Below are 26,577 nucleotides of genomic sequence, written 5' to 3' on the forward strand. Positions count from 1 at the left end.
ATTTGCAGCAAGATTCAACTTGCATTTATTTTCTTCAGCAGTAAATAATCAGACAACAGGAAGTTTTTGTATGTTTCTGTGACAGAAATTAAAACCATTAATAGCTGCTACTAAGCATCATGAATGTTCATGACATGAAGAACTTTTGTATTAGCTCCAATTTTTACTTCACAACAACAAAGCACAGAATCCCCACTACAGGGAAAGTTTGAGGGATAAACCAATTTTCTTTTTTTCAAGTGAAGGTCTGCTACAGCCTGAAGGCAGATGAGTCCAAGCATGTCAACAAAACACTCCTTATTTTTAAGTGGTAGAAGAAAAAAAAACATTGTTTCAGCCTTCATCTGGTCATCTGCTGCCTTTAATACTTCGGAGCCAATCAAAGACTGCGTGATAAGAAAATTAAATCATCTTATCAAGGCAAAATCTGTAAATGTCTTTGTTATTCAGCAGTTGTAACCTTAGCAACAACTGAACTGCAGGCAGAAAATGCATACACACAACACAGGAACACCATAGATAAGCATCTTTATTGGGTTACATACAATGTTTTACAGGTAAGACTTAAATAACTTGGAATTTTGTACATTATCACAGACATAAAGTGCGATTTCAATCACCACACATCACTTTAGCTGAGAGGTCACGACACGTAGCACGACAATCAAATCAAAGTCACATTGAGAGTAATTTGGGGTGCAGACGGAAGAGAAACCACACCGTTTGATTTTCAAGTAGTTGCACAGAAATGAACAGCTGATAATTAAAATGGCAATGACAAATGTCCGTACAGTACACGCTCATCCACACAGTAATACACAAACACACATGCACGGGGACAGTTCAGCTTCGAGCCGCCACAGCTGGTGCTTGCTGCTGATCGGTGGACTGGAGTTGTCTTCCAAGGTACTCCCTGTGAGAGAAAAGAAAAACAGATTACACATTAACCTCTTTAACTCCGCTAGGACACCATTGTCTTCTCTCCCTTTTCTTGTTGTTTTTGCTGTTATCAGGAAGAAGTCGTGTTTACAAAAACGTGAAGTCTCCAAATGTTCTTTCTCCAACTCCGACCAGACATTTTCATGAAAAAGCAAGAAAGACTGTAGAATATTATGACTGTGTGTTATCTTCTTCAAATTTGAGGCAGGTATTCATTGTTTTTTTGTTTACAGCCTCATACTCCCCTTCACCTTTAAAGACAAAGCCACAGGCAGATATTTAGCCTGAGAAAAAAAAAAAAAACCTTGCTGACTTAAAAGACCTTCTATTCAGTTTCTGTATCACCGAAAGTGTTTTTTTCTTTTTACTTTATACTTTCACAAGAAACGTTCTTTCTGGAAACACTTTATGTATGCGTACTCTCACTGTGGTTCAGGAGCTACCGACATTTCAATTTGGGTATGTAAATTTAGTTTTTGCTCCAAAGTAGCATCAAGGTGAAGGAGGGAGGAGATTACACCTTCAACAGAAACCCACTTATTGCTTTAAAAGGAATAGTCCAACATTTTGGGAAGTATGGCAGCAACTGGTTAGCTTAACTTTATCTAAATACTTAACCTGACCAAGAAATAGTTTAGTACATAACCACACATAAACCCACGCTGTCTCATTTCTACACTTCCATTTTTGTACAGATTTTATAAACACGTTATAACGTATAAGCTAAACTAACAGGCTGCAAACTCTCACTCTTCATATTTCAAAAACACATACATATGTATTCATCTTCTCGTTTAACGCCCAGAAGACAGTGAATTTGCTTATTCCCAAAAATGTTGGACTATTCCTTTAATTCAGTGTATTTAAATTCCCATCCAGTTGATGGTTGGGGTGGAATTAGGACCTTTAATACCCTTTAATATCATTGTAAGTTTCACCCGGGCTTATTCTGATGCAGACATCACATTTGTGTAAGTGTTGAAACATACCATTATTTTTAAAAGTCACACTTGCCCTTTAGCTTTCTACTTGACAGCAACATTTTCAGATACGTTATCATGACATTCACCTTGCTGCAAGCAGAAATATCAAATCCTCAGAAAATGAAGATGGAAAAGGTTGGCAAATACTTCTGACTGTGGAAATGATGTTCTCTGAAAAAGTTAAAACTCTGAACCACTGAGTATTGATTAACATCAACAACAACAGCGCTGTAAGATCTCCTTATGACAACTTATTCTTGCCTGTATTTCAAACATGTTGTCATTCTTATTTAAATACATGGACACACACAATTATGAGTCACAGTAGTGAGGCATTAAGGCACAATATGCAGGAGTCAAACAGGTTAATAACTAACACAATTTAAAGCCCACAATTACATAAGCAAAATAACCTTTCTGATTCATGGAAGTACTTTTCTGCATGTTTTCTATTTTTATCACTCCAGGTTAAAATAACTAAACACATCTCAGGTCCAACATGCCAGCAATTTAATGTTTTATTGCACTGTTAACTGCTGACCCCAACTTGATGAACACTCAAATATTTTCTGACAAATCAAGCAAGTGTACACAGTGAAAACTCGTACTGTTAGTACGAATGACTACACCTTGAAAATGTATAAATAAACATGCAGTTAATTAAAGACAGAGAAACCTTTTTTTTTTAGCTATTAGACCAAATTAGACCAGAACATGATTCCTCATGCCTGCTCTGGATCAATTTGAATCTATCACACACACACAACAGGTTTTAAGCCTCTGACCTTCACATAACTCATCCTCTCTTTCCTCCAAGAACTTTCTCATGGTGTCAAAGAATATTTCCGCTTTTAACGTGGGAAAAGAAAAGCCTAAAATGTCCACAATTCCACGTCGTTGCCAGAGATGATCTGTAGCTGGTCTGAAAATAGCAGCTATATGTTGATTTAGAGAACTGCCAGGGAGATAATAAAGGCCAATGGCAATAATTGGAAGGATGAGCCAGAGATATGAAGTCAGTGTTGTGGAGCCAGGAAGCTTTCTGATGAACGGATGTGCAGCTGCTGCATTAATTAATACCTACAGAGAAAAATGTGCCCAGCAGGTTTAAAACAAGAATATACAGAGTAAGAAAATGACCAAACATTTAAAAAATACACTAGTGCTTTTAAGTTACAAGGTTATTCAATTCTAACAAATGTAAATCTTACTATAGTTGGAGAGTGTAAGATACAGTTAAAATACTACCTAATTTGTTATTATCCCTTATTTAACGTCATTATTGCAGATGAAAACATCTTAAAAGGCCTGTGTGTGTTTTTTTGTGATGAATTCACACGTTGTTTAAAGACATATTACTAATAAAACATACAATTAAAAGTTTACTGTGCTGAAGTGTAGCATTTATTATATTTTATCTCATTTTAACCAGCAGTAAGTCAAGTTAAGCCAATCACAACAAGCAGCGTTGCATGCAGCTACAACAAACTGATGTATGATTTACTTTTCTTCAAGGTTATGAAGATATTCTCAGTCTGGATATGAGATAAAGTTTGCATTGCATATCTAAATGCAATAATAGGGACAAATCTATTACTTTTTTTGGGATTAATTTGTTATTCCTTTGATATTTATGTACATACACAATTGTCTCATTTTAAAGATGTTTCATGAATTAATCGTAGTTATTGTCTCAAGGGTTTCAGGTTTGGTTCTCCTTTAAAAATGTGTTGGTTCACATTGTGAATTTTCTGCTTGCTGAAGTTCTGTGACCGAAACACTGTGTCTCTAGTTAACTTTAATGATCTTTTCTATGCACCTGTCTACGGAATGTAAATTAGATAACACAGAGATGCAACACTTTATTTAGCATATTCTTGCACAATTTATTCCTGATTCACTCCATGTAAAAATAAATTAATGAAGAGTCAAATTTAGGATGTATAAAAAGAGAGGTGTAAAATGTGTCAAACGATTTACCGGATTGTATGTGTGTTTTTTGGGAAGCTGTATTAACTATATTGCAAGAATGAAAATGATCGTATCACTGCACATCAGCTCCATTAAGCATTCAGTGGTAATTCCAGTGAAACGACAGCTGGAGAGAGGAATATGAATTTCAGATTTTGTCCCTTGAAATTCTCACCAAGGTCAGTTCCCCACTCTTTCTATTTATTTCGCCCCCTCCCTCTGGCTTTTTAAAACAAATAAATCAGGACTAATAAACGGGCTAGTGTATGAAATGCAATCTAATGATATATTACGAAATGTCAACTGCAGAAAGAGTCTAGACACCTGTTGTATAGGCCTGTATGGCACAAGGACAGAGTGACAGTCAACAGGTGATGGACTTAGCAACAAACTATCACTAAGGAGCTGAAAGGAAATAAATTACATTCTTTCAAAAGTTCTGGAGACATTTCAAAAGGGCAGGTCCATTATTTTCTTATTTATTTGTTTATTTTTTAGGTTTTTATATCATTCTGTAGCTTTGCAGTTGTGATTCAGATAAATTCAAATCCGAAAATTCAAATTTTTGTCAATGTACGGCTGTTTTAATGTCAAAACCTTTAAGTCATTTTCCCTAGCGCTTCCAAAAAAGTTTTTCCAAGTGACCTGATGTACATTTCTGCAAGGTCACTCTGCTGCATATAAACCAATATAAACCCCCTAGCTCACCTAGCCAGTAGCCACAGATTGACGGAGCACTAACTGTTGCTGCTGCACTGCTAAACATGCTAACAGACACACACAGACACACACACAAACAGAGCACTCACTGTTGCTGCACTGCTAAACATGCTAACAGACACACACAGACACACAAACAAACAGAGCACTCACTGTTACTGCTGCTCAAAGTTTAAGAAATAAACTGTGCTTTCCTTTGGCAAGTAAACGGCTCCAGAGCAGATCAGAATATGGTGTGACTCTGCTCCCCGCACTCAGCAGCTCCGACCCATGCATTTATAAACATCTCACACAATCAGATTCCATAGTGCGACAACACCGTAGTATATACAGCAAGCATGTATGTTTTACTTTTAGGACTGAGTGGGCGTTTCCATTTAAACTTGGCGGGGGGGGGGGGGGGGGGGGGGGGTTGTCCTTTAAAGACTTTTCAAAGCAGACTGAAGAGCATGGGGATGATTAACAATAGTTTCTCACTTCAAACATTCATCTGTGCTGTTGTCATGACAGCAGGGACCTTCAGTAAGTATGGAGGAGAAGATCTTCTCATGGATACAGAAACAGCAAGGCTACCCACTCAAGGTGACGGTGGGTGTGGTGAGCCGCTTTGAAAGTATCTTCAATTTGTGGGTGAATAAGACCTCCTACAGCAGCATTCACACATTTCTGTTTTAATGAAAGTGATGAGTGTAGGCACAAACGATCCAATGTGACGAACCAACCTTGAGACATGAATGCCCCTCACACATAATAGATCCTGTCGAGGTAAACCAACTGAACTCTAAGGGTAAAGCAGGCAGCTCTGAACAGAAAACAGATACGTACAATAAACGTATTACCACCGTTGTCTCTTACTGACCCCTCATATACTTTCAGCACAAAAACAAATCAATCATTGTGCTGCTGCTTCAGCGTGGTGGAAGGACAGTGCGATGATGTCAAACAGAGTTCATCAGAAAGAAGGCGTGGGTGAGGAAAGACATACAATGCTGGTTGTAAGTTTGGGAACCCTTTAGAAGTAACTATTTTTGCATAAATATGACCTAAAACACCATCAGATTGTTCCCCTAACATTAGTTATCTAAGTCCTAACATTACATAAAGAGACCTCAATTTAACAAATAAGACAAAAAAATCTTGTCCATTAATTATTGAGGGAAATGACCCAATGATACACGTTGCATGTGGCAAAAGGGTGTGAACCTCTAGGATTATCGATTCATTTGAAGGGAAAATTAGAGGTCAGGTGTTTCAATAAATGTGATGAAAATTAGGTGCAATCTGGGAAGCTCTGCCTTATTTAAAGTAGAGAAATCTGGGTCAAAGTCTGAGCTTCACAACAATGGTTCGTGAAATTGTGTGATGGCTCGAACAAAGCAGACCATTAAAAGAAGAGTGGTTGATGCTCAGCAGGCTTGAAATGGTTACAAAACAATTTCTAAAGAGTTTGGACTCCACCAGTCAGGCAGATCGTGTATAAATTGGTCGACCAACAAATAACACACCAAAAACAAGGCCTGTCATAGTCTGGGTCACAAGGGACCCCAGGGTAACATCTAGGAAACTAAAGGCAGGGTTGTGATAAACAGGTTAACACCAGTTGCTAAAAAACAAGGGTTCACATACTTTTGCCTCAAGCAAATATGTAGGATTTATATTTTGTTTGATGTTTTTGTCTCATTTGTTTAGTTGGGTTCCCTTTGTTGTCTCTATCTGGGAGGAGATCATGCGTGTGTCCATCTGTGTGTGTCTCCACAGCTAATCTCAAATACTGCTGGACCAATCAGCCTAAAATTTTTGTGCACATTTATCATTGTATGCTCAAGGACCTATCATGGCTGCAGTGATTCGCAATTGCTGGAAAAAACATTTCATGGTGCTATTGACTCCTCACTCCTCTTAACCAGCTGGTAGGGGAAGCAAGTGACCAACAACTGCAGCAAAAGGCTTTTCCATCAATTGGCTCAGCTAAAAACAAGTCTGTTGCAGGCTGTAATTTAGGCTTTGTTGTGGCTCAAAAACTGACACCAAGAGAAGAGTTTGGTCTTATCTTGAACCAGAGCATTTGCAGATTCTTTTAATACCCAATATGTCATGATCCACATTAGGCATGGTTCAAGATGAATAGCTTTGCTGCCTCTTGACTATAAGGGAGACAGACGGGACAACTGAGTGAAATTTAACATGTCTCTGTTTGGGAGAGGAGATGGAGGCAAAGGAGGGGTTTTATTTCATGTGGTGTGTTATCACAAAATAAATAAATGTTTAATACATTAAAGGTCAAATAAATAACAATGTTTAAATTGAGGAGTCTGAACATAGGGTTTCCGTTTATTCCATTTATAACCCAGATGCTCAGTTACAATACCTTTTCACTATTCTATTCATCTGAAAGAAAAGTGAGGCTATACATGCCTCCAGACACACTTGGTGGATCTGCACTCTTCTAATGGGACTCTTGTAGTCTAATTCAGGAAATCTGATCATGTTTTATGTCATATCTATGCTGCAATAGAGCCAATTCTAAAGGCTTCACAGACTTTGAAACATCTCTGTAGAGTGAGTACTAGTTAAAAAAAATGTTAGAATGGATGAATGTTTTCAGATGTGATTTTCTGTGCTGTGATTTTTAATGACACGCTGCTGCTTTCACTTAGCTCAAAAAGCAGTTGTGAGTAATATATTGTCAATTTCCATATCAAATCAAATCAACTCTGTCTTCAGTATAATGACGTGCTGGATTTTGCATCACTTTTCTACACAGGCTGCAACTCACATGCAAGTCTAATTACTGCTTGCCATTTCTGTGATAAAACATCTGTATGCAGCCCTGCAGCCCTGCAGCCTTATCTTACCTGCATACTTTATATTGGTACTTCATTTTTTTTTCATCTTTTTTCTCATCTATTTTAATTTATCACCATCTTTCTGTAACTTCACTCATATTCTTCTGTTGGTTCATTTATCATGAAAGATAAAACATCATAGGATACCATTTCTGGGATTCAATATATGGCAAAAATGTTTTTTTATTATAACCTATCTCCAGGTTATAAGAAGACTTTTCAACTTATAAACCATGCAATTAACCCCACATCTGCCCCCTCTCTGTCTGCAATGCCTGTCTAATTTTGCAACCTAAAAGATGTTGTAGATTAAAAGAAGATACATCTTACATACAGGATGAGAAATTAACTTTTGAAAATGTTACCATCTATCAGCCACTGACAGACAAATATTCAGATTCATCAGCCACTAATATTTTACCAGTGTTTGGCTGGTGGCTGGTGCCAATATCCCTGCTTATATTAGAGGTAACAATATTCACTTGAGTAGGGAAAAATACATCCTATTTTCTATGTTTGATACTGAAAATCTGTTTTTCATTCTTCTCAGATACCAAAGACAGAAAAGCCTCTGTGCGACGGCGAATAAATAAAATTATAGCTACACTTCAGTGAACACGGAGTTTACACTGAACATTAAGATCACTTAGACGAGAAAGCAGCATTACACACCGATATCGAACACAATACCACCATCCATAGTTGCTCAGGGAGCTCAGTGTGTTTTAGATAGTGGCAGCAAAACAAACACATTTTCACTTGCTTGCTTGTTGATTTTTAGTGTTTCCAAGCAATCCAGTAGACAGAAAAAAACACAGGTTGAGATGCAAGTTGAGTGTTTGGACCCAGAAGAAACAAAAGGAGTGTTGCTTTGACATTAAATTAGTATTGACCAGTGCCTCAGGAAAATTACAGTTAAAAAATGTGCTGGTGGGAGGGAATCATACATGTAGCGGATACATGTGAACTGATGCCATTTTTGTTCTAGTTTCATACTGGTAGATCAGCATGAGGGTGACATACAAACAGACGTGGTATAATTCCCCTCTAACGCTGATTAGAGATGCAATTCATTTGTGAAATAAGAACCATGCTGACTGCATGACGTTAGAATAAATTAATAAATTTTTAATGTAAATGTACATGACGTGAAACCACCAACACACTGAGAACGAGTGTCAAATCAATACTTTGGTTTTTAGGATGTTAACCCTCTAAAATGGCACCATGTGTGGGTTTGTTATGTATATTTGCAAATGTGTTATGCATATACAGTATATACATATGTACACTAGTTTTGTGCTAGCAGGGTGTTTTTAGTTGAGGATCTTCTTTAACTTGTGTGAAGTACTGAGGAATTTTTTTCCTCAGTACCATTGCACTGGTTTAATAGTGTTCATCTTTGCGTTTTCATCTTGTTGTTTTTTAATTCCCTTTAGAAGCACTTGGCAAAAAAATGCTTTGAGTGCTGAATGACAAAAACTAGCCAGAGCCTTTAAGACCAAATACTCCAAATTTTCACCTTTAAAAACACATAGTCACAACAATTAGTTCACTGGCTTGTCGTGACCTGCTGGACGTCACTGAATGAATCTTCAAATACAGACTTTAAGATTGAATGCCAATGTAACAAATGAATGCTGAAATATTTTAGTTCAGCCATATCACTCTTGCCATGGTTCACCCACACAGATGATTTCATTTATTTTTGGCTGATTAGACCTGTTTATCAGTACATAGACTATCCTGACCTCACATATTTCCCAGCAAATATCCACTCTCAACCTGAGCACAGATCAAAATTAATTCAAATGTGTGATGGTGTGCAGGACTTGCAGGAATTTGAATGCAAATGCAGATTGTTATTTCCATGTCTGAAAGCCTGTAAGCCTGAAACTTTCAAGGCCAGTTTTTTTCGCGACACCATGTAGGTGATAAATGATTCATGCTAAAAGAAAACGCTTCACATCAATGAGCTTATAAATGTGTTCATACCAGTTGTGGACCATGAGCTTCTGCACGGCCAACAGAGCATTGTAGCGGACTAGCTGGTCCTCGTGGTGCATGTGATTCATCACCAGCTGTTTACCACCCAGTTGCTCAATCACCCTGAAATGGAAGGAATACAAAAGGGATGATGGGAAAAGGCCTTCATCCGCACAGAAAACAGGCATTATTTTCATGTTTTAGGTCATCCAGTGGAACAGGAACAGGTAATATAATCCAGCCTGACTGAAATTTTCTATGTATCTTATGAGGGGTCACTGGCCTAGTGAATGGATATGACGCTTTGAAAAGGAAACAGACCTGAATAAAACAATAAATAGTGTGACCAGAGAAAAGAAAAGTATTTCTGCTATTACACATAGTGTGGTCTAGTGGGGTCTAATAACCAATGAAAGGATGGAAATGGGTAAGCCTCTGATTGTGACTACAGGGTTATATGTTTGATATACACAGCGTTTCTAGAATAACAAACGCTGGAGACGACCCTAAAGAAAACACGAACGAAGATGTCTCCAGATAAGAATGAGCAGCTTCAGAGGATTAAAGACAATAAAAAACAGACAAACACCTTGAACGCTGTCACTATCGCTACAGAAATAGAAAACAATCTTGTTTCCCTGGGGTTGTGAGGTGATGGGGTTAGCTTTCATCTGTGGGAGTCACTCAGAGTGTTCAGATAAGAACAAAAGTGGCCAACTACTGTCACAGAGAGGACACTGGCTATTTTTAAGCACCTGTGTATTCCCCACTTAAATGTGAGCTAAGACATGGGTCAACTATTCCTTTTAAGAAGCATCACTTATATAGATAGACTTATATAGAATCAAAAAGAAAGTAAATGTACAGAACGTAAGGGCAATGCAAATGCCATCTTAAAGCTTCAGAGTGTTGAATTTATACTGATGGCAGTGTTTGTTTGTAGAAAAATGACACAATCCTGCTGAAAATTGTCGCAGCGTACGAGTCGCTCTCAGGCCATTCATCTAAAAGGCAATCATTTTCTACATCTGTCACTCGCACATCTCACAGAACAAATGCACTTCCATTTCATCAAAATATACCAATCTTTTTTTTTTACGCTTTTCACATGTGAGATTTTTTTTTTCTCTCTGGTGTGCTTAGTGAAGTGTGATCTCCATGACAGCCGTTCTGATCTCCCATTGTTATATGTTGTAGACTTTATCTGTAATAATTGATAAAGGCTGTCTATTTAGCCTTACACTTTCAGCACATGCATATAAGGGTCAATGACGTGATGCGACCCAGTGTCAATTGGTGTAACCAGTATTTTCTCATAAAAATCTGATTATATACAGGAAAATAAATGTACTACACACCTTGCTGAACTGAAAAGCTATTTTTGTCCTTTAAGTTTTTGATGTTAATTGGCCTTGTGACAATTTGTCCGCCTGCTGCCCTTTCACCATGTGAGGAGCAGCAGTGCTGACAGAGCAGCTGGAACGAATGATAATTGATACAGGGGATGAAGAATGGTCCTGCCATAAAAACCCATGGTGTAGGATTTAATTTGTATTTCATAGTACCACCATAACGCTAGTCACATGTATTGTACATGATCAGCTCATATTGTGCTTTAATAATGTTCTCTGCATACTTATGTTTATATTCTTTCATTCAGATTGTGTTAGAAGTGATGGTGGGAATGTCTGCGTTATTTCAGCAATGAATCTGTGATAATACCACACAATTAACTGTTTGTATTATTTAATTCATTGTGCAAGGGAACATGGGCTATGGAAGCAGTATGTGCAGCGCTGATGGCTTTGCTAGATGTGTGTTAATGAGTAGGAGAAGATAAATGTGTTGCCTTGCTTCATGCTGTCATCACTCAACGATCTCCTCTGTAATCAGAAGCTTGCAGAAGAAAAACAAGCAGCAGTTCTTGTGACCCCAAGGTTGTATATATGTACCCAGCAACTGTTGATGGAGGTGGGTGGTTGTGGTAGAGACATGCATCCCTGTTTACTTTGGCTTTTGATACTAAAACAGGTCGTTGCCATAATTGGAAATTGTCATCACAGTGGCCTTAAAGTTTGAAAGGAAACACGTTTTCACAAGAAAAGTGTCTTACCGTTTGCCTCGTGGGTAGTGACGCACATACTCTCCAACATCATGAGCTGCCACTGCTATGACTTGAGGGTCATCAGACACTTCCAAGAGCCTAGTTAATATCCTATTGAAGGAAGGCAGACAGTAATTTAGTCATCGAGCAGTATACATTCAATCACACCTGAAAATCACATATTTCTCAGAAGCTTCTAGACAGACATTATCTCAAAATAAAAAGCCAAGGTTGTTTTTCCCTGAAAAAGTTGTGGATGTAGAAATACACTGAACTCCCTCAAAGTATGGATTAATGTTACCTTAAAACTGATGTAAAACCTGAGCGCTCAAGTCCTTATCAAAGGACGCAGGGTGTGAAGCATCTTCCAAAAAAGTGACACTTCAGAGATCAAAGTGAGATAAAGAGAGGGTTTGAGTCGGGAAAAATAGGGTAATAAAGAAGGAGAGTAATTTAAGCTGAGGTGATGCCTGAGTTGATTACAGAGAGAGGACAGTGATGAGAAAGTGAGATGGATAGATCAGGATTTTTAATGAATCTAAATTGGCCCAACAGAGTGACTGATATCAAAGAACACAGACACATAGTGATGTTTTATCTTGTGTGGTCCGAGTCCTTAGATTGGAGACACACATGCAGGCACGCAGGCACGCACGCACGCACAACAAGAAAGAAGAACACTATAAAGCAGTAGTGCAATCTGAAACTCAAACTGAGATGATGCTACTGAGAGTGCCTTTTCAGCAGCTGTGAAAAGAGCTTCAACTAACCATTATTTTCATTATCAATAAATCTGCTGACTGTGACTACCTTTTAAAGCCCCCAGTCTTCAAATGTCTTGTTCTGTTGCATCAATGGCCTAAAAAATGTAATTACCAAAATAGTTGAGTAATTCATTTTCTGTCGATCTGCTAATCAATTAATTATTGCAGCTCTAATGATGTGAAGTAAGTGTTAGCGGAAAACTCCAGTCAAGTTAATTGCTTAAATGTGTGTGAGCAGTGATATCTAATATGGATTTGAATGTATATTTAAGCAAAATTTGTATTTCTCACTTTAAAAAAATCAGTTTTTCAACATTCACCCACTTTCCATTCAATTCAAAAGCAGCTTCAAATTATTTATATTTATCTATTTTGTCAGTTAAGGAAACTGTTTTAAACCTCTCAAAGCCTCAGAAATAACTTAAAATTCTATTAAACCTATTCGAAATCAGTTAAATCTTTTACTTTCAATTCTCACATTATCAAAATATTTACAAAAAAAAAAGAAAAAGAATATGTGAGAGGTGCGTTGGCAGAAGATGCCGCAGAAACATTTAGATCTAATAAATGCAGCGGTAAGTGAGACAGCGTGCAGGAATATTTCTCATTTTCATGCTGTCACATTCAAATTCAGAATACACCAACACAATTTCAAAGCAAATGAACTTAAAATTAAATTAAATTCACGTGTAGCACAAATGTAATCTATAATAAAGAATACTTGTGCCCTTGTGTATCAGAACAAACTGTACATCTTTGTACAGCATTGTTCAAGTATCAGGGTAAGAACTGCGTTTTCCAGGGCCAAGGAGAAAATAAAATGTCTCACTACAGTATTATATTCATCTTACTTGAGGAGCTCATAGTTCTTCTCGTTCAGGCGGACGGCGTTCTCGCGCCAGAACTTCTCAGACTTGTGCACAGGGCTCCACTCGAGGCGGCCAGACTTGAGTTCAGAGCTGTACTCATCAAATGAGCTGTTGATGGGAAAAAAAAAAAGAGTTCACAGAAAAAAGTTACTACCTAAGAGAAGTGATTGGACAGGTATAATATATGGTCAACTAGAACTCATTTCAAGTACAGAGAATATCTAGAGGTCAACCACATAAGAACTTAATACAACATAAAAAATCAACACAATTGTGTCTTTGGTAGACTATGCCCCTTTCATGTACATCACTGTGCTCAGTCATTTCTATTGTACATTACATACAGCTTATCAAGGTCTCATGGTTATGAGAGTGCTTTCTGCAATGTCACTGCTTTTCACTCAAAATAACTGGTTTGCTAACTCATAAGAAATTTCATATTACTCATGAAACGGTCCACTAATAATCCACAGGGTACCTAAGATCCTGCACACTCTCTCCCAGCCTCTCCAGCAGGAACTTGATATCCTCGGTGATGTCCTCGTCATCGTACTTCTGCTGCTCCAGGTTCTCGAGCTGCTTCAGCACCTTGCACTGAATCATGGCCAGAGCGTACTCCTGACGAGTCTCCCTCTCAGCAGATTTCTCCAGAAGGTTCTGTGAACCGAGAACAATGGTGTGAAGTTACTCAAACACCCACTATCTGAAAGAATTCTCTTACTCATACCAAATGAATGAAATACTTAAATTAGTGCTGAAACATTCAGTCAATTAATAGACTGACAGGAAATTATGCAACAATAATTTTGATAATTGAGTTACAGCCAAATTTGAGGACGTGCAGCTTTTCTTGCATTTATTATATTGTATATTAAGTCTTTTGGATTTTGAAGAGCTAGTTGAACAAGCAATCAATTTAAAAGCACCACCATAAGCTCTGGAATTGCTGATGGGCATTTTTCACTATTTCTCACATTTTATAGACAACATATTTAATTGATTAATGAAAAATAATCAGAAGGTTATTTGATAATGAAAAGTTGTATGTGAAAAATGAAAAAAAAAAGATTGATATGCTGTAACACGCCACTTCATAATAGATCATTTTTGTCATTTTCATGTTTCATAATATAATTAAACAGATAATAATATAATTAAACAGATAATAAAGAAGTCATATACAGTAAGATGATGGAAGTTTGTCAGTCGTCAGAGAATAAGCCATACCATTTATACTGAAGTAGCAATAACATTTTGGCGGTGTATCAAAATATTGCATATAAGTAAACAGGACTGCTCTATACAGCATTATTGGATTTTTCTATGACATAAATAATTGTGAGGATGTTCTTCAATTTTACAGCTATTAGCCAAACACAGACATTCTTTTCTGGTTATTTTATTCAGAAGAGTTTAATTGAAAATGTCCTCAAATAACATTATTATGGTAGTAAATTTCTTCTATGATGGATACTAAATTTCAGAGTACACTTCTTAAACCAGGATTCAGCTCAATGTGTTATGAGTTGTGAAGGGGGTGAGTGCGGCTTTGCACTAACAAGAACAACATGTTCAAGTATCTTAAAATATATTTTGAAGCAAGGTGTCTGGACAAACTTCTAGAAACTCAGTCTTGGGCCATGATAGAGAGAAATTATGGTGACGAAATTTTGGAGTGATACATAGGACTGAGAAAGGAAATGCACTCTATACTCTGATTAGACACCTTTAAGCCACCATTCAAGGCACAGCTACACCTAACTACAAATATTTACAAATTGTTTTATCTATTAAGAACAACATTCACAACATCTCCCTAAAATAGAGAAAATAGGTCATAAACACAGCAGTTCTGCTATTGAGGATGTGTTCAAGGACTTCCAGATGGTCCGGATAATTAAAGTCACATTGGTATTCCCATGTGGCGAGCAGAATGATTTGCATAATTAGGACAATTGGGAAAAATAGCAACATGGAAAACAATGTTTTAAATGTTTGTCAAGAAGGATTTTGTAAAAAGGGAAAATTACACTAGGATGTGATAATCCCTAGTTCCTCTTTCCCGCATGACGCAAAATCAGGAACCCCTGGGTCTTAAAAAAACACTTCTCCATCCGTTGGTGAGTATCAGTGTTTTGTTTGACACATACACTGTAAGGTAAGTTAAATGACTCTTGGGAACACCCACTTCACATCAAGACATTTCATGGTCTCCCTTCACTGCCCATCATTGCTTTTAATTAACTACAATATAGCAGTCACACTGAGCTACAAACTTTGCTGTCCAATTAAAAACTGAGCTCCTAATGAGTGCATTCACAAACTTGACAGCTCTGCTGGCACGAGAGGTGTGATGAATGAGCTTTATGGGGAATTCAAAGCAGTCCATTGAGGTAAACATAATATAGTTCAACATATTCTCTAAAATTTGGTCTCAGACTATTTCCTTTCAGTAAAAAGAAGCATGGTAGTCCATCAGAAACACAGACACTCATTTATTGAGGTTACAATGACAACAGTGAAATACTGATAAAAATGGGTTGATAGAGAATTACAATTCACCTCAAATGTCATTCTCCAAGCTGGGTTTGAAAATGGCAAACTTTCCTCCAGTGTTACATGAGTTCAGACTCATGTTTCAATCATATAATCAATGCCATTTACTACACCATTCTGCTCTGGGCAAGGTGGCTGAGGCTGGCTGCTGTTGCTGGGTTGGACAAAGCCCAAAGATCACTGAAGCTTTTCATTTAAAAATCCATATTTCTTCTGCAAATCAATTCTATGAATTGACATGAATATTTGTGTATGTATTTAATATTGTGTGAGGGTGGCCAGGTACTGCAGGCTGTCAACTACATAAATGCAGTGAGCCTACTGATGTTGAAAGCACTTATTTTAAGATGTTTTAAACAAAACCATTTACACAGTGAAGTTATTGCAATGCATGTAATGTAATCAAACAAACTGATTGGGACAATCACAATGATTTTCAATGTGTTCCCCAGCTGTTTCGACCTGTGTTGCAGCCCTGTCAGATTCACTAACTTTCTTGCTTGCAAAGCACCTGAGCATTACGGGATAAATGGTGCCTTTCCCATTCACCTAATTTAGTCTTTGAATAGCATGGGAATTCATTACCTGGATTAAACACAAAACAACAGAGCAAATCCAGATCACAGCTCTTAGGCTGCCAATGTAATACAATCCAGTAGATCATGTTGGCAATAAGGATTAATGCATTTAAGGACTTATCAGAAGGCGTACCACAGTGGTTTGTAAAACTCAGAGACAGGATTTTACAACTTGTTGTGTTGACCACGAGGAAAACAGCAAAATGTAATGTTAATTTTACAAAGTAAGTCACCAGGAATATGCAGTTGCATGTATGTATTGGTCACCACAGCATGACGTTGGGTTGCATTTCATCAAAAGTTGAGTCTGGTTCAACTTGTTGCTGGACGCCTGCTGTGTTTTTTTGAGCCCTATGCAATCCCCAAACCTGCAGTGTAAATGCAGTGCTTCATTTCAAATGAATGGGAGGAGTGCTGGGTTTTTTTTTTTTACACAGTTTTTTGAACGCAGCCTTAGAACTACATTAAATATTCAAAAGATGTTTTGAGCAATCACAGCAGGGAGCTGAGGAGGCTGCATAATGATAAATAGTATTTATGTATTTTTTATGGGCTTGGTTATTTTATAGGCTGCCTAATCTGTTGTTTAAGAATTGTCATATCAGTGTGTTCTTGTTGTGATAAAGTATACAGCCTAATTAAACATTCAAAGTGCTGCGCAGGAACTCCAGTGGCTTTAAGTTCAGTCAAAAAAATAAAAAGACCCTTCAGACAAATCAATAGGACGACATAGGACAGCATTTCAGCCTGGGTGCTAAAAACATTTTCAGTTAAAAGTGGCATGTCAGAGACACACAAAGCAAGTGAGAAATTCTCCACATACCCGGAAGGCAGCCAGAATGATTCGAGTGACCTTCTCCTTGACAGACTCCTGGAGGATGTCGGACAGGGCCGGCACTACGTTGTAGCGTCTCAACTGCTCGCAGAGTTGAGGACTGAAGGCCAGGAGCCAAACACAGAAGATCATCTGGTACTGGAGCTGGAAGCCACACTTGTTGCTCAGGACCGCTGTTATACTAGGATAAAGAGGGGGGAGAGTAAAATAGGGGTGGAAAAACCTGCAAAGTGCTGGGAAGAGAACTTGCATATATATCTACCACCTGTTTACTAATAGAGGAGCTTTCAGAGCTGTGTGTCTACATGCTGCTAATCCATTATCTCTGATGGTTGAGAATACAATGTTCGGACAGCCTTTAGACAACAGAAGAGTTGCTCAAAATACTGAGTACTAATGACTACAGCTAGACAGCCTGTTAGACATTTGCAGAAATAACCGGTAAGTGCAGAGATGTGGACCATAGATGTGCAATAATTACCTGATCCAAATAAAGTAGCGAGCCTAGTTGTAAAAAGCCATATTAAGAAAAAGGTTTAGGGCCAAGTGAAAAATGTTTGGGATCATAAATAAGTTGTATAAGACATTTTGGAAATCAAAATATGGAATATTGTTTTTCTCATCACATGTTTCACTCTGCTCCATTTTTTGTCGACACTATCCTATGAATATGGGGTGGAGTGAAGATTTTTCTAGCATTAGGTACAATTTTCCAAATACACAGTGAATGTAAAACAGAGGGCATTTTTCATTGACTGAAATTGTTGCTTTTAAAAATTTGGCACACAGTTTAGAATTTAATTGATGTTATCAAGCTTCCAGGAATCACACAAGAGATGTACTGTATGTGTCAGGTCATTATACTGGACTCCCAGTATCCTTTTCACAATGAGTTTAATTAACTTCCAGCAGGTCAAAGGCTTCACCTCCCCGAAGACGAGTAGGAATACAAGGTGTTTTACTCCATCAGTAATTAGCTTTTTGAATAAAGTGTCCTTTACTTTACTAGCTACAGATTTGACAGAGCGCTCTTCCAGTTTCAAGTGATGATGATAATAGCCGTGTTGGTGTTAACCTGTTTACTTTTCGGCCCAAAAATCCCATCTGTAACATTAAAGCTTTAGTTTACAATTGACACCTGCAAATGTCACAAACTGTCAGACACTATTTTAAGCTGCCTTACATATGCACAGTATAATATACATGCTAACAATTTATTATTATGCTTACCATAAACTCTGATTTTTAACAAAATGAACCATAAATATGCTGACCATTCTTAATTTGACAAGAGCTGTAATAAGGATATAATAAACCATAGCAACTCTGACAAACCAAAATAATTGAAGACACATTGGATCATTGGCATGTTTGAAAAGCAAACAGCATGTCTGATTCCTCAGTGGCTGAATTCTTCAGGATCTTAACATTCATTGTTTTATATTATTCTCACCAGTGTGTAAGATTTAGTCGCATCCAGCGGTGAAATTGCAGACTGCAAACAACTGAATAGCCCTCTCTCACCCTCCCCTTTCAAGCGTGTAAAAGAACCTACGGAGGCTGCAATACTTGCATAAATCAGTAAAGGTCCTCTCTAAAGCCAATGTTTGTTTTGTCCATTCTGGGCTACTGTGGAAACATGGCTGTGCAACATGGTGGCCTCCATGTAAAGGGGCCTGCACCCTACGTAGATAAAAAGGGCTCATTCTAAGATTATGAAAACACAGTGGTTCGTATTTTCATGGGATTATACACCAATTTAGATGTTAGCTAGATGCTTCTAAAACTTACACACTGGTCCTTTAAAGGAATTATTACTCACCAGTTCACTCCATCAGCCTCCACCCAGGCAAACCTATACTCATTGACCCTCAGCATCAGCTGAAGGCAGCCAGCCACACACTGGACATACTGAGAGCTCTGCAAAGGACAGAGGCAAACATTTACTCACACAGGAACATGAGCCTTAGCTGCTTAATAAGGAGAGCAAGAAAAATGTTAGAAGGTCAAGTACAATTAGTGCAGTTTAGAAACATGGAGTAGTTGACAAGCAGAGACAGCACATGGAAGGAGACCAGTCCAAAACTTGCATTACCATCACCTACCAAATCTGACGCAGTGCACATGCAGTTTATAGTGAGAATACATCAACACATGCTAGATCACGGACTCCAGTACAAAACAGAGCAACAGCAAGGAAAAGTCTCCCATCACACATGGGCAGAATAATGTAAATTGAGATTAGAGAGGAGGAAGCTGAGAGGAGAAAATAGATCACATTAATATGTTAATTAAGAGTTGAATAGAAGCAAAGACGTCCAGCAAGAGGAATAGGCAGCAGTCAAGACAGGAAAGTGGAGAGGTGAAGGTTACCTAGTTGAAAATGCAGAGGAAAAGATTATGTTCAGTTATTCAACAGCACCTATATCAATAGGTTTCTGAGCACGCTTCGGGGAAGAACCACGCTATGCTTACAAAAGCCTGTTCTGATATACAAATGGTAGGATGCTGCTGCTGTGCAAATGCTATTCCAATTTTCCCTCATTATCCTAATATACGGAAAAGCTGTAGTCATGCGCTTTCAGCATTAAGGAGAAGTGGCTTATGGCATGCAATTTTGTACAGTTAAAAGCAACCAGTCGCAGCAAACACCATGCTGTTTAAATAGAGAATCTTTGCTGGATTTCAGTAACATGTATTTTTAGAGACTCAGGTCATCAGCAATCTGGAATTATTAATGGAAAAAATTGCAGTGCAAGAACAGGATGGGAGAGAGAAGAAGGGAAAGAAAAGACATGAAAGTCCAGTGACAGCTGTCAGGTGCCAGCTTGCACAAACCCGGCCATTTTATTTGGAAGCGCCAGGCTGACAGGAGACACACCTCACTCATACTCACTTCACTGGGAGAAATAGTTCCTGCTCCTGAGCCTGTTTCTGGACCTGTACCATGTAGGTTCTAATAAGAGATAAACAAAAGAAACAGGTGCAAATGGTTGTCAAGACATCGCCTTGAGCTGAGCTACAGTGGTGCTGGACCACAAGCTCAATTCTCTCACAGTGGATCATCACTGATTTGTTGATCGGCTGCTGAGAAGAGAAATGATTATTGAATATGATTTCAAGAAGCAACTGTTGCTCATGAACACATTTTATAAACTAAGACACACTGATAAAATCGTGCTTTGAGTGGAACTGGCTGTAACATGATATATTAGAAGTACTGGTGGACAAAGCAGAGACACAAAAGAAACTGGAAATCAATATTCATCTGTTTTAACAGCCCACTCTTTGGTGCACATGTCTGCCAAGGCAAAGCCAGCACCTACAGGGCAGCTTTCATCAGTCTGACAAGACAGCTCAAACTCAATGTGAATAAGCATATTATATCAACTCACGCAAGGTTTCTCACAATAAGCCAAACAAAAAAATGTAATCAAGGAAAAATTAATAGAGAGAGAAATTACACATTTAAACTCTTTGAAAAAGAAAAGGGGATAAATTTAACACATATGAGGAAGAAGCTAATATCTTTCAAAGCTAATGTTCCAATAAGAAATTAATAACCCATGTCTTGATTCAAAAGAAGAAACCAAAAAGTAAATCAGTTTCTATTAAAACTAAATTACATAAGAGGATGAATCCCAATGAATTAGACTTTTCCAACAGCACAACAAACACCATTTTCAAATGAGCATGATATCTTCACTTGCTAAAAATTAAAATGTTGTATTTATTGTGCATTTTATTGACCTGCTTGAGAATAAACTCGTGATCTTGGTGCCTCATATCACCCCTTCTGTAACTGCCACCATTAGGCAACAGCTCAATCACTTCACTTTATACTTCTACTAATGCACTGTACCATCGTGGTCTGTTGTTAATCAAACAAAAACAGACAGATCATACAATTTATTACAGAAAAGGCACTGTAACATGACAATGTATTAAACAGGTCACATAGGATTAATGATGTCTGTTCCACATGTAGTTAATGACTTTGCACTGAAACAAGTCACAAACCACCTTTTTATTTGAAAGCTTTTTTTTTTTTTACAAATCACAAAATTCTGATTTGTGTACCTGTGAACTGAGCTGGCTTTTTATCCAGTTGAAGTAGTAGTTGAGATCGCTTCCCTCCATCAGATCACGGCCCCAGGCAGCCAGCTTGGCAATGATCCTCGCTGCCTAATATGGGATGGACGACATTTTAAATTCATAGTGTGGTGCATCAAGCAGTCTAACATTTAGTGCTATCTTGTTACGTTGTCAGCGATGAAAATCGTGTGGAATTATTTAACATTGGTTTTAAAAATCTAAAAATGTGTGACATATGCATAAACTTATATTCCGAGCAACAATAATGAGGCTACAACTATTTGACTTGTAAACTGCAGTGATTTCAAAAAAAAAAGAAGAAGCATACATTTCATAAATCTCTCATTTATGATCAGGTCCTGTGTGATGCATTACAGCATCTTTAATTTAAAGTCCAGGGAGCGAGAGAGAAATAAAGAAAAGGGGGTTAATGGTGAAAGCTGGGAGCACTCCTTCAATTTACAATACTTTGACCACAAACCCCACAGAAATACTGACTTAACACAAAACATGATCTACAGTCCTATGTGTGTGCAAAAATTAGGCCATGTCAACTATCTAATAAACAATTTGAGCTTGTAAAGTGCCCCCTGTGCCTGGTGATGAGGGAGGAACAAAATCTGTTCTCCAATTTCCTCCTTGCCAGGGGAGGATGTGTTGAAATATCAAGGCTATAATTTAAAAGCAGGAGTCAGCATGACTTTTGGATTGAGTTAAAGTGCTGTGTCACAGAGTTGGGGTCATATTTTGCCCACCTGCTGGACACCATCTGGCTGGTATTCTTAATTAAGCTGTGGGTGTCCTATCAGTTTGTTATTGGGTGGTCATCCTTTATTTGAAAAGGGTTGCCGGGCGAAAACATTACATTAATTGCCTGTTTTCGAGGGAAAAGGGGAAGATTGCTGATTGCTTTTTGAGGTATTATTGATGGCTTGCTATTATTAGAGGCAGCTTCACATCTGAGGAAGATTCATAGCTGTGAAAAATGTATCTTATCTGTGAAAAATAAGCTCTCTGGTTAATTCAGTGTACAAATTGTAGTATTATGTTTAAGCACAGCATGATGTTTCATAGATTACACTTAATTAACTTGACAGTGCCAGAGTTTTAAGCAAGGGAGACAGTTATTTCCTCATTAAGGTCAAAGCTCACTATTTTTATCATTAGTAAAAGATTACCTGAATTCTGGTATTTTTGTTGTACATACACCTAATAGTCTAATGTTGCAGGCACAGCTTGAATTCTGATTAGTGCATTTTACCACGGTCTGGATAACTCACCATATGGACAGTAAAGAGGTCCTGACGATTCAGCATGGGAAGGAAGTAGGACCAGGCGGTGTTCTTCGTCTTTTTTGCATAGTCGAAGAAGATGTTCACCCTCTGATGATTCTCCTGAGTGACATATTTGAATTCAAATCTTGAATTAGCTCTTGGATTATACATCTGTTATAATATTTGTTACATGCTGGAGTAAATGATTGACTGCATGGATATACTACATCTTTAAAGCAAGGAATATTTTTTTTAATCTAGAAAATAAAAACAAAACTAAAAGGATAATGTGAAAGTGATTAATGGGCTAACTGCACAAAATAATTGTTTCACCAGTTCGGAAGTGTAGCGATTAGTGAGAGTCACTTCTCTTTTCCTCAATCGCTGCAGAGATTTCATACTTTCCGAGCACGTAGACTGGCCATGCTCTATGTGTTTACCAAAAGCTTTTGGCAGCACCAGGCTTTGTCTGAACTAAACCCTGGTTTACAGCCTAAATAAATAGCTGTGCACTTTTTGAAAGGTGGAGAGAGCTTAAGACTCAAAAACTATGAACTGATACATGCTTACCATTGTATTTGTTTAACAGGTAAAGTAAAACTAACAAGCCGTTATCGTAAAATATCTGGTGTGTTCTGGAAGAAGGGAAGTCCAACGTGATTTAAAGATACTATTCTTAACTGTGATTCTGTTTTTTTCAGGGCCACTGTAAATGCTTTAATATTTATTTCAGTTACTCTGAAATTCTGTATCAATACATTCATAATTCATAATTACTGTAAAAGTAGATTATTATTTATTCATTTCTTTATATTTTAACGCACACAAACATTAACTAAAAAAGAAGGAAAAATCGTTTCAGTGGAAATTTTCAAAGCTGGCAGATCTGCACAAGCACCACTTTTTATTTATACATGTAGAATTTAGTGTCCTGTTTTTGCTCGACATAATTACTAAGCCAACTATCAGTGTATGTAAAACCCAAACCAAGGAGAACCTCAATATGTGATTGACAAGCATGTCCTATTTCACTTTTTTAAAAACATGATAAAACTATTGTTTGTTGAGGGTAAAATAATGATCTTTGGAGCATTCAGGCTCTTCTGTACATGCGTGTCCCATTTGTTTAAAGGCAATGGCTCTGTCTATGTACCTGCAGAGTGTCATCAATCAGAGTCAAGATGTATTGGACTGTCTGCTCCTTGGAGATGTGAGCCATCAGGTTCAGAAAGGTCTTTGCACACTGAGTGAAAAAAACAAAAACAAAACACACATACAAACTCAGAAAAACACAGCGTCCGTGTATCTCCTGATAAATTTAAGAAACTGAATTTGAAAACCTTCCAGAGACTAACTCAGGTCAGAAAAATGCAACACTGTTTGAAGTTTACAGGAATGAATTTGACAAGGACCTCTGATGTTACCAGACCAACAACAACTTCATAGCAAAACAACTCAAGAAACAACTGGGAATATATTACAGGGAAGATGTACCTAAAAGTCCAAAACTCTGAACATTAACATGACAGCAGCACAGTTTGCTTCTGTCTCACTGCTCAAATGGTAAACTTTAATTAGCACAATGTGTCAAGGTACATTTTGTGCACTACAACATTTAGGCACCTTTCTCTGTTGGTTATAAAGACAATGAAGGAGAAAGCCAATGTTTTTTTTTAGCTTTAATGCCATTAATAGTAACAAAGGGCCATAAAAATGTATGTAATTGTCTCCCTGACTGTTTGTTTATCATATGAAGGTGAGAAAATCTTATTAAACACACATAAATTTAAAGTTCAGGACTGAGTACCTGATGTCCTTCATTGGTGAGAATGACTTGTTTTTCCTCAGAGTTGGCCACCTCAAACTTCTTGATGAACTCACAGTCCTCAGCAGAGATCATCTGACTCCTAGAGAAAAATTGATCAAGACATTGTAATCTCATCACAATGCTACTACAGTATATATGTATTATCACTTAAAGTAATTTTAAACTCATGACTTTGAACTATGCCTACAGCAAGGCCAAGGCATACAACATGTAGGAATGGTGTTGATAGTCACACTGGAGAATTTGGCTCAGCCTTTTTGTCACAGTCTGCTTCTAATTGTCAAGGCAACTTGCACAATAATTGCAATTGCAGTTAACCTGGACATACCACATGTTGCACTGAAGGCAAAAACACAGCATGGATGGTCTGCGGAGCTGGGTAATTAAAGTCAGCACATACAGCATATACAATATGTTCCTCTTATGGAATATGGAAACAAAGAGTCGAGTCATGATTCAAAAGAAAGAGTCAGGAATAATATCTGATTTGGAACTTGAACATACAGTCAAAAAGAGGAAGCATCACCCAAGACAGTGACTCACTATGCAGAACTAGTGAAGAGCTGTATTTAGATTAGCACAATGCACTCTGATTGAAAGAGAGCTCAAATTTGTAAAAAGAAGAAATTGAGTAAATAATACGATATCGTAATAACACCATGCATTTTCTAACCTATCGCTACTAGAAAGCTGAAACCTTCAAAGAAGAGAGTAGAGTACCTGCAGGAGAAGAGGAAACTATTATACTGTAACTGATATTATTTGTACTTACTGTAGGTAAGACTGCCAGTTGACCAGATTGGCCCGAACCTCAGCCGCCTTTGCAGCAATGATGTTGGTGGGGACTGCAGCGTCCACAGCCCCGCGGATATCCATCCTGTAATACTCTGGCTACTGTTATTATAAGAGGAGGAAACCAACACCACCTGGATGGAAACATAAAAAAACAGCATCATTACAGTGACTTACACAGACAGGTAACAGTGTAACATGTGTGCACATTCACTAGTGGTGGAAGAAGGATTCAGATACCAATACAGCAATGTAAAAATACTCCATTACAAGTAAATGTCCCTCATAAAAAATATGACTTAAGTCAAATAAGAGTACTTGTTTCATCTCTCTGATATATTATTATATATGACATCATTAGATTATTAATACTGAAGCATTAGTGTGTAAGCAGCATGTTACTGTTGTAGCTGCTGGAGGTGGAGCTAGTTTACACTATGTTATATACCGTTAGCTACTTTAGTCCAGTGGTTCCCAAACTAGGGGTCAGGCCCCTCCAAGGGGTCACCAGATACATCTTAGACATAAGTGAGATGATTAATGGGAGAGGAAAGAAAAAAAATCACAATTCAGATACACAAATCTGTTTTTAGACATTTTCGAATATTTTAATTTTGGTGAAATATTGGATCATTTAAACATTTACTGAAATGAAACCATGGGAGAAGTTTAGAGGGGAAAAAAACAAGTAAGACACAAATGCCCTAAAATTGTACTTAAGCACAGTACTTGGTAAATGTACTGTTACTTTCTACCACTGACATTCATCAATATTCAACATCACCTGATGTTGTATTTATGTATTTAATGATCAACTCAACGTGATGTAACAATTCAACTGGTTAGTTTTAATGAGTTGTGACCAGGAAGAAACCCATTCAAATGAGACTTTAGGGCTACGCATAATGTGCTATTAATAATATAAATATGACAACGTGTAGCAGAAATATTAACCTTGCATTTAACCCTCCTAGTTTGTGTCTGATATTTCTTGCAGTAGCTAGCATGAATCTAGCAGCAGGTCATGCTAACTAACTAGCTTAACCCAATGTCAAGATGACATGACGGGGCTCTTCATAAATTGCGATAAAACAACGCAGCACGGCCCTTATGATATTAAATGGCATGATGGCTACAGCCAAATAAAGTGTGAGCGTCTGAAACTGACAATATAAATCGTGAACAGGCTCACCATTAACTACGCGTTAGCCGAGGATGCTAAACCAAGATAGCACTGTGCTAATAGCTTCACAGGCAGTCTGTCACCTTGAGATAAGCGATATATACGTGGGGTAGTAACACTCAGGCAGACACAGTTAGGCAAATCATACATTGATTGATAATGTATCTGATGGTGAATAAAGGAGTAAAATGTGTTGAATCACTCACCCAGCTTCTGAGCGAACAGCTGACAGACTACAACACAGCGTCACCACT

At 37.7% G+C, this 26,577-nt stretch overlaps 1 protein-coding gene across 2 annotated transcripts; it reads right to left on the bottom strand.

Moving 5' to 3' along the window:
- Positions 1-511: 511 nt before the first annotated feature.
- Positions 512-26,577, bottom strand: atp6v1h (ATPase H+ transporting V1 subunit H). Of its 2 annotated transcripts, none has more exons than XM_062428967.1 (14): positions 26,530-26,577; positions 25,121-25,274; positions 24,328-24,427; positions 23,674-23,763; positions 22,527-22,640; positions 21,232-21,336; positions 20,048-20,107; positions 18,974-19,071; positions 17,140-17,332; positions 13,661-13,839; positions 13,165-13,290; positions 11,559-11,660; positions 9,455-9,568; positions 512-913 (listed from the first exon to the last, which is right to left on the bottom strand). In XM_062428967.1, exons 2-14 carry the CDS (start codon positions 25,222-25,224, stop codon positions 844-846), a joined length of 1,455 nt encoding a protein of 484 aa, XP_062284951.1. In that variant the 5' UTR covers positions 25,225-25,274; positions 26,530-26,577; the 3' UTR covers positions 512-843. The 2 variants fall into 2 exon arrangements, with proteins under 2 accessions (XP_062284951.1, XP_062284950.1); XM_062428966.1 differs by lacking the exon at positions 26,530-26,577 and adding an exon at positions 25,589-25,685.

Source organism: Scomber scombrus, chromosome 11 (assembly GCF_963691925.1).
Source record: "Scomber scombrus chromosome 11, fScoSco1.1, whole genome shotgun sequence".
NCBI classification, from domain to species: Eukaryota; Metazoa; Chordata; class Actinopteri; order Scombriformes; family Scombridae; genus Scomber; species Scomber scombrus.

Excerpts from the sequence above, each read along its gene's own strand:
- atp6v1h (XM_062428967.1), bottom strand. The coding sequence starts at position 25,224 with ATGGATATCCGCGGGGCTGTGGACGCTGCAGTCCCCACCAACATCATT. Across the intron at positions 20,108-21,231 it reads AAAGCCAGCTCAGTTCACAG|AACCTACATGGTACAGGTCC; the intron begins GTACACAAATCA and ends ATCTCTTATTAG. Across the intron at positions 19,072-20,047 it reads GAACTATTTCTCCCAGTGAA|AGCTCTCAGTATGTCCAGTG; the intron begins GTGAGTATGAGT and ends TGTCCTTTGCAG.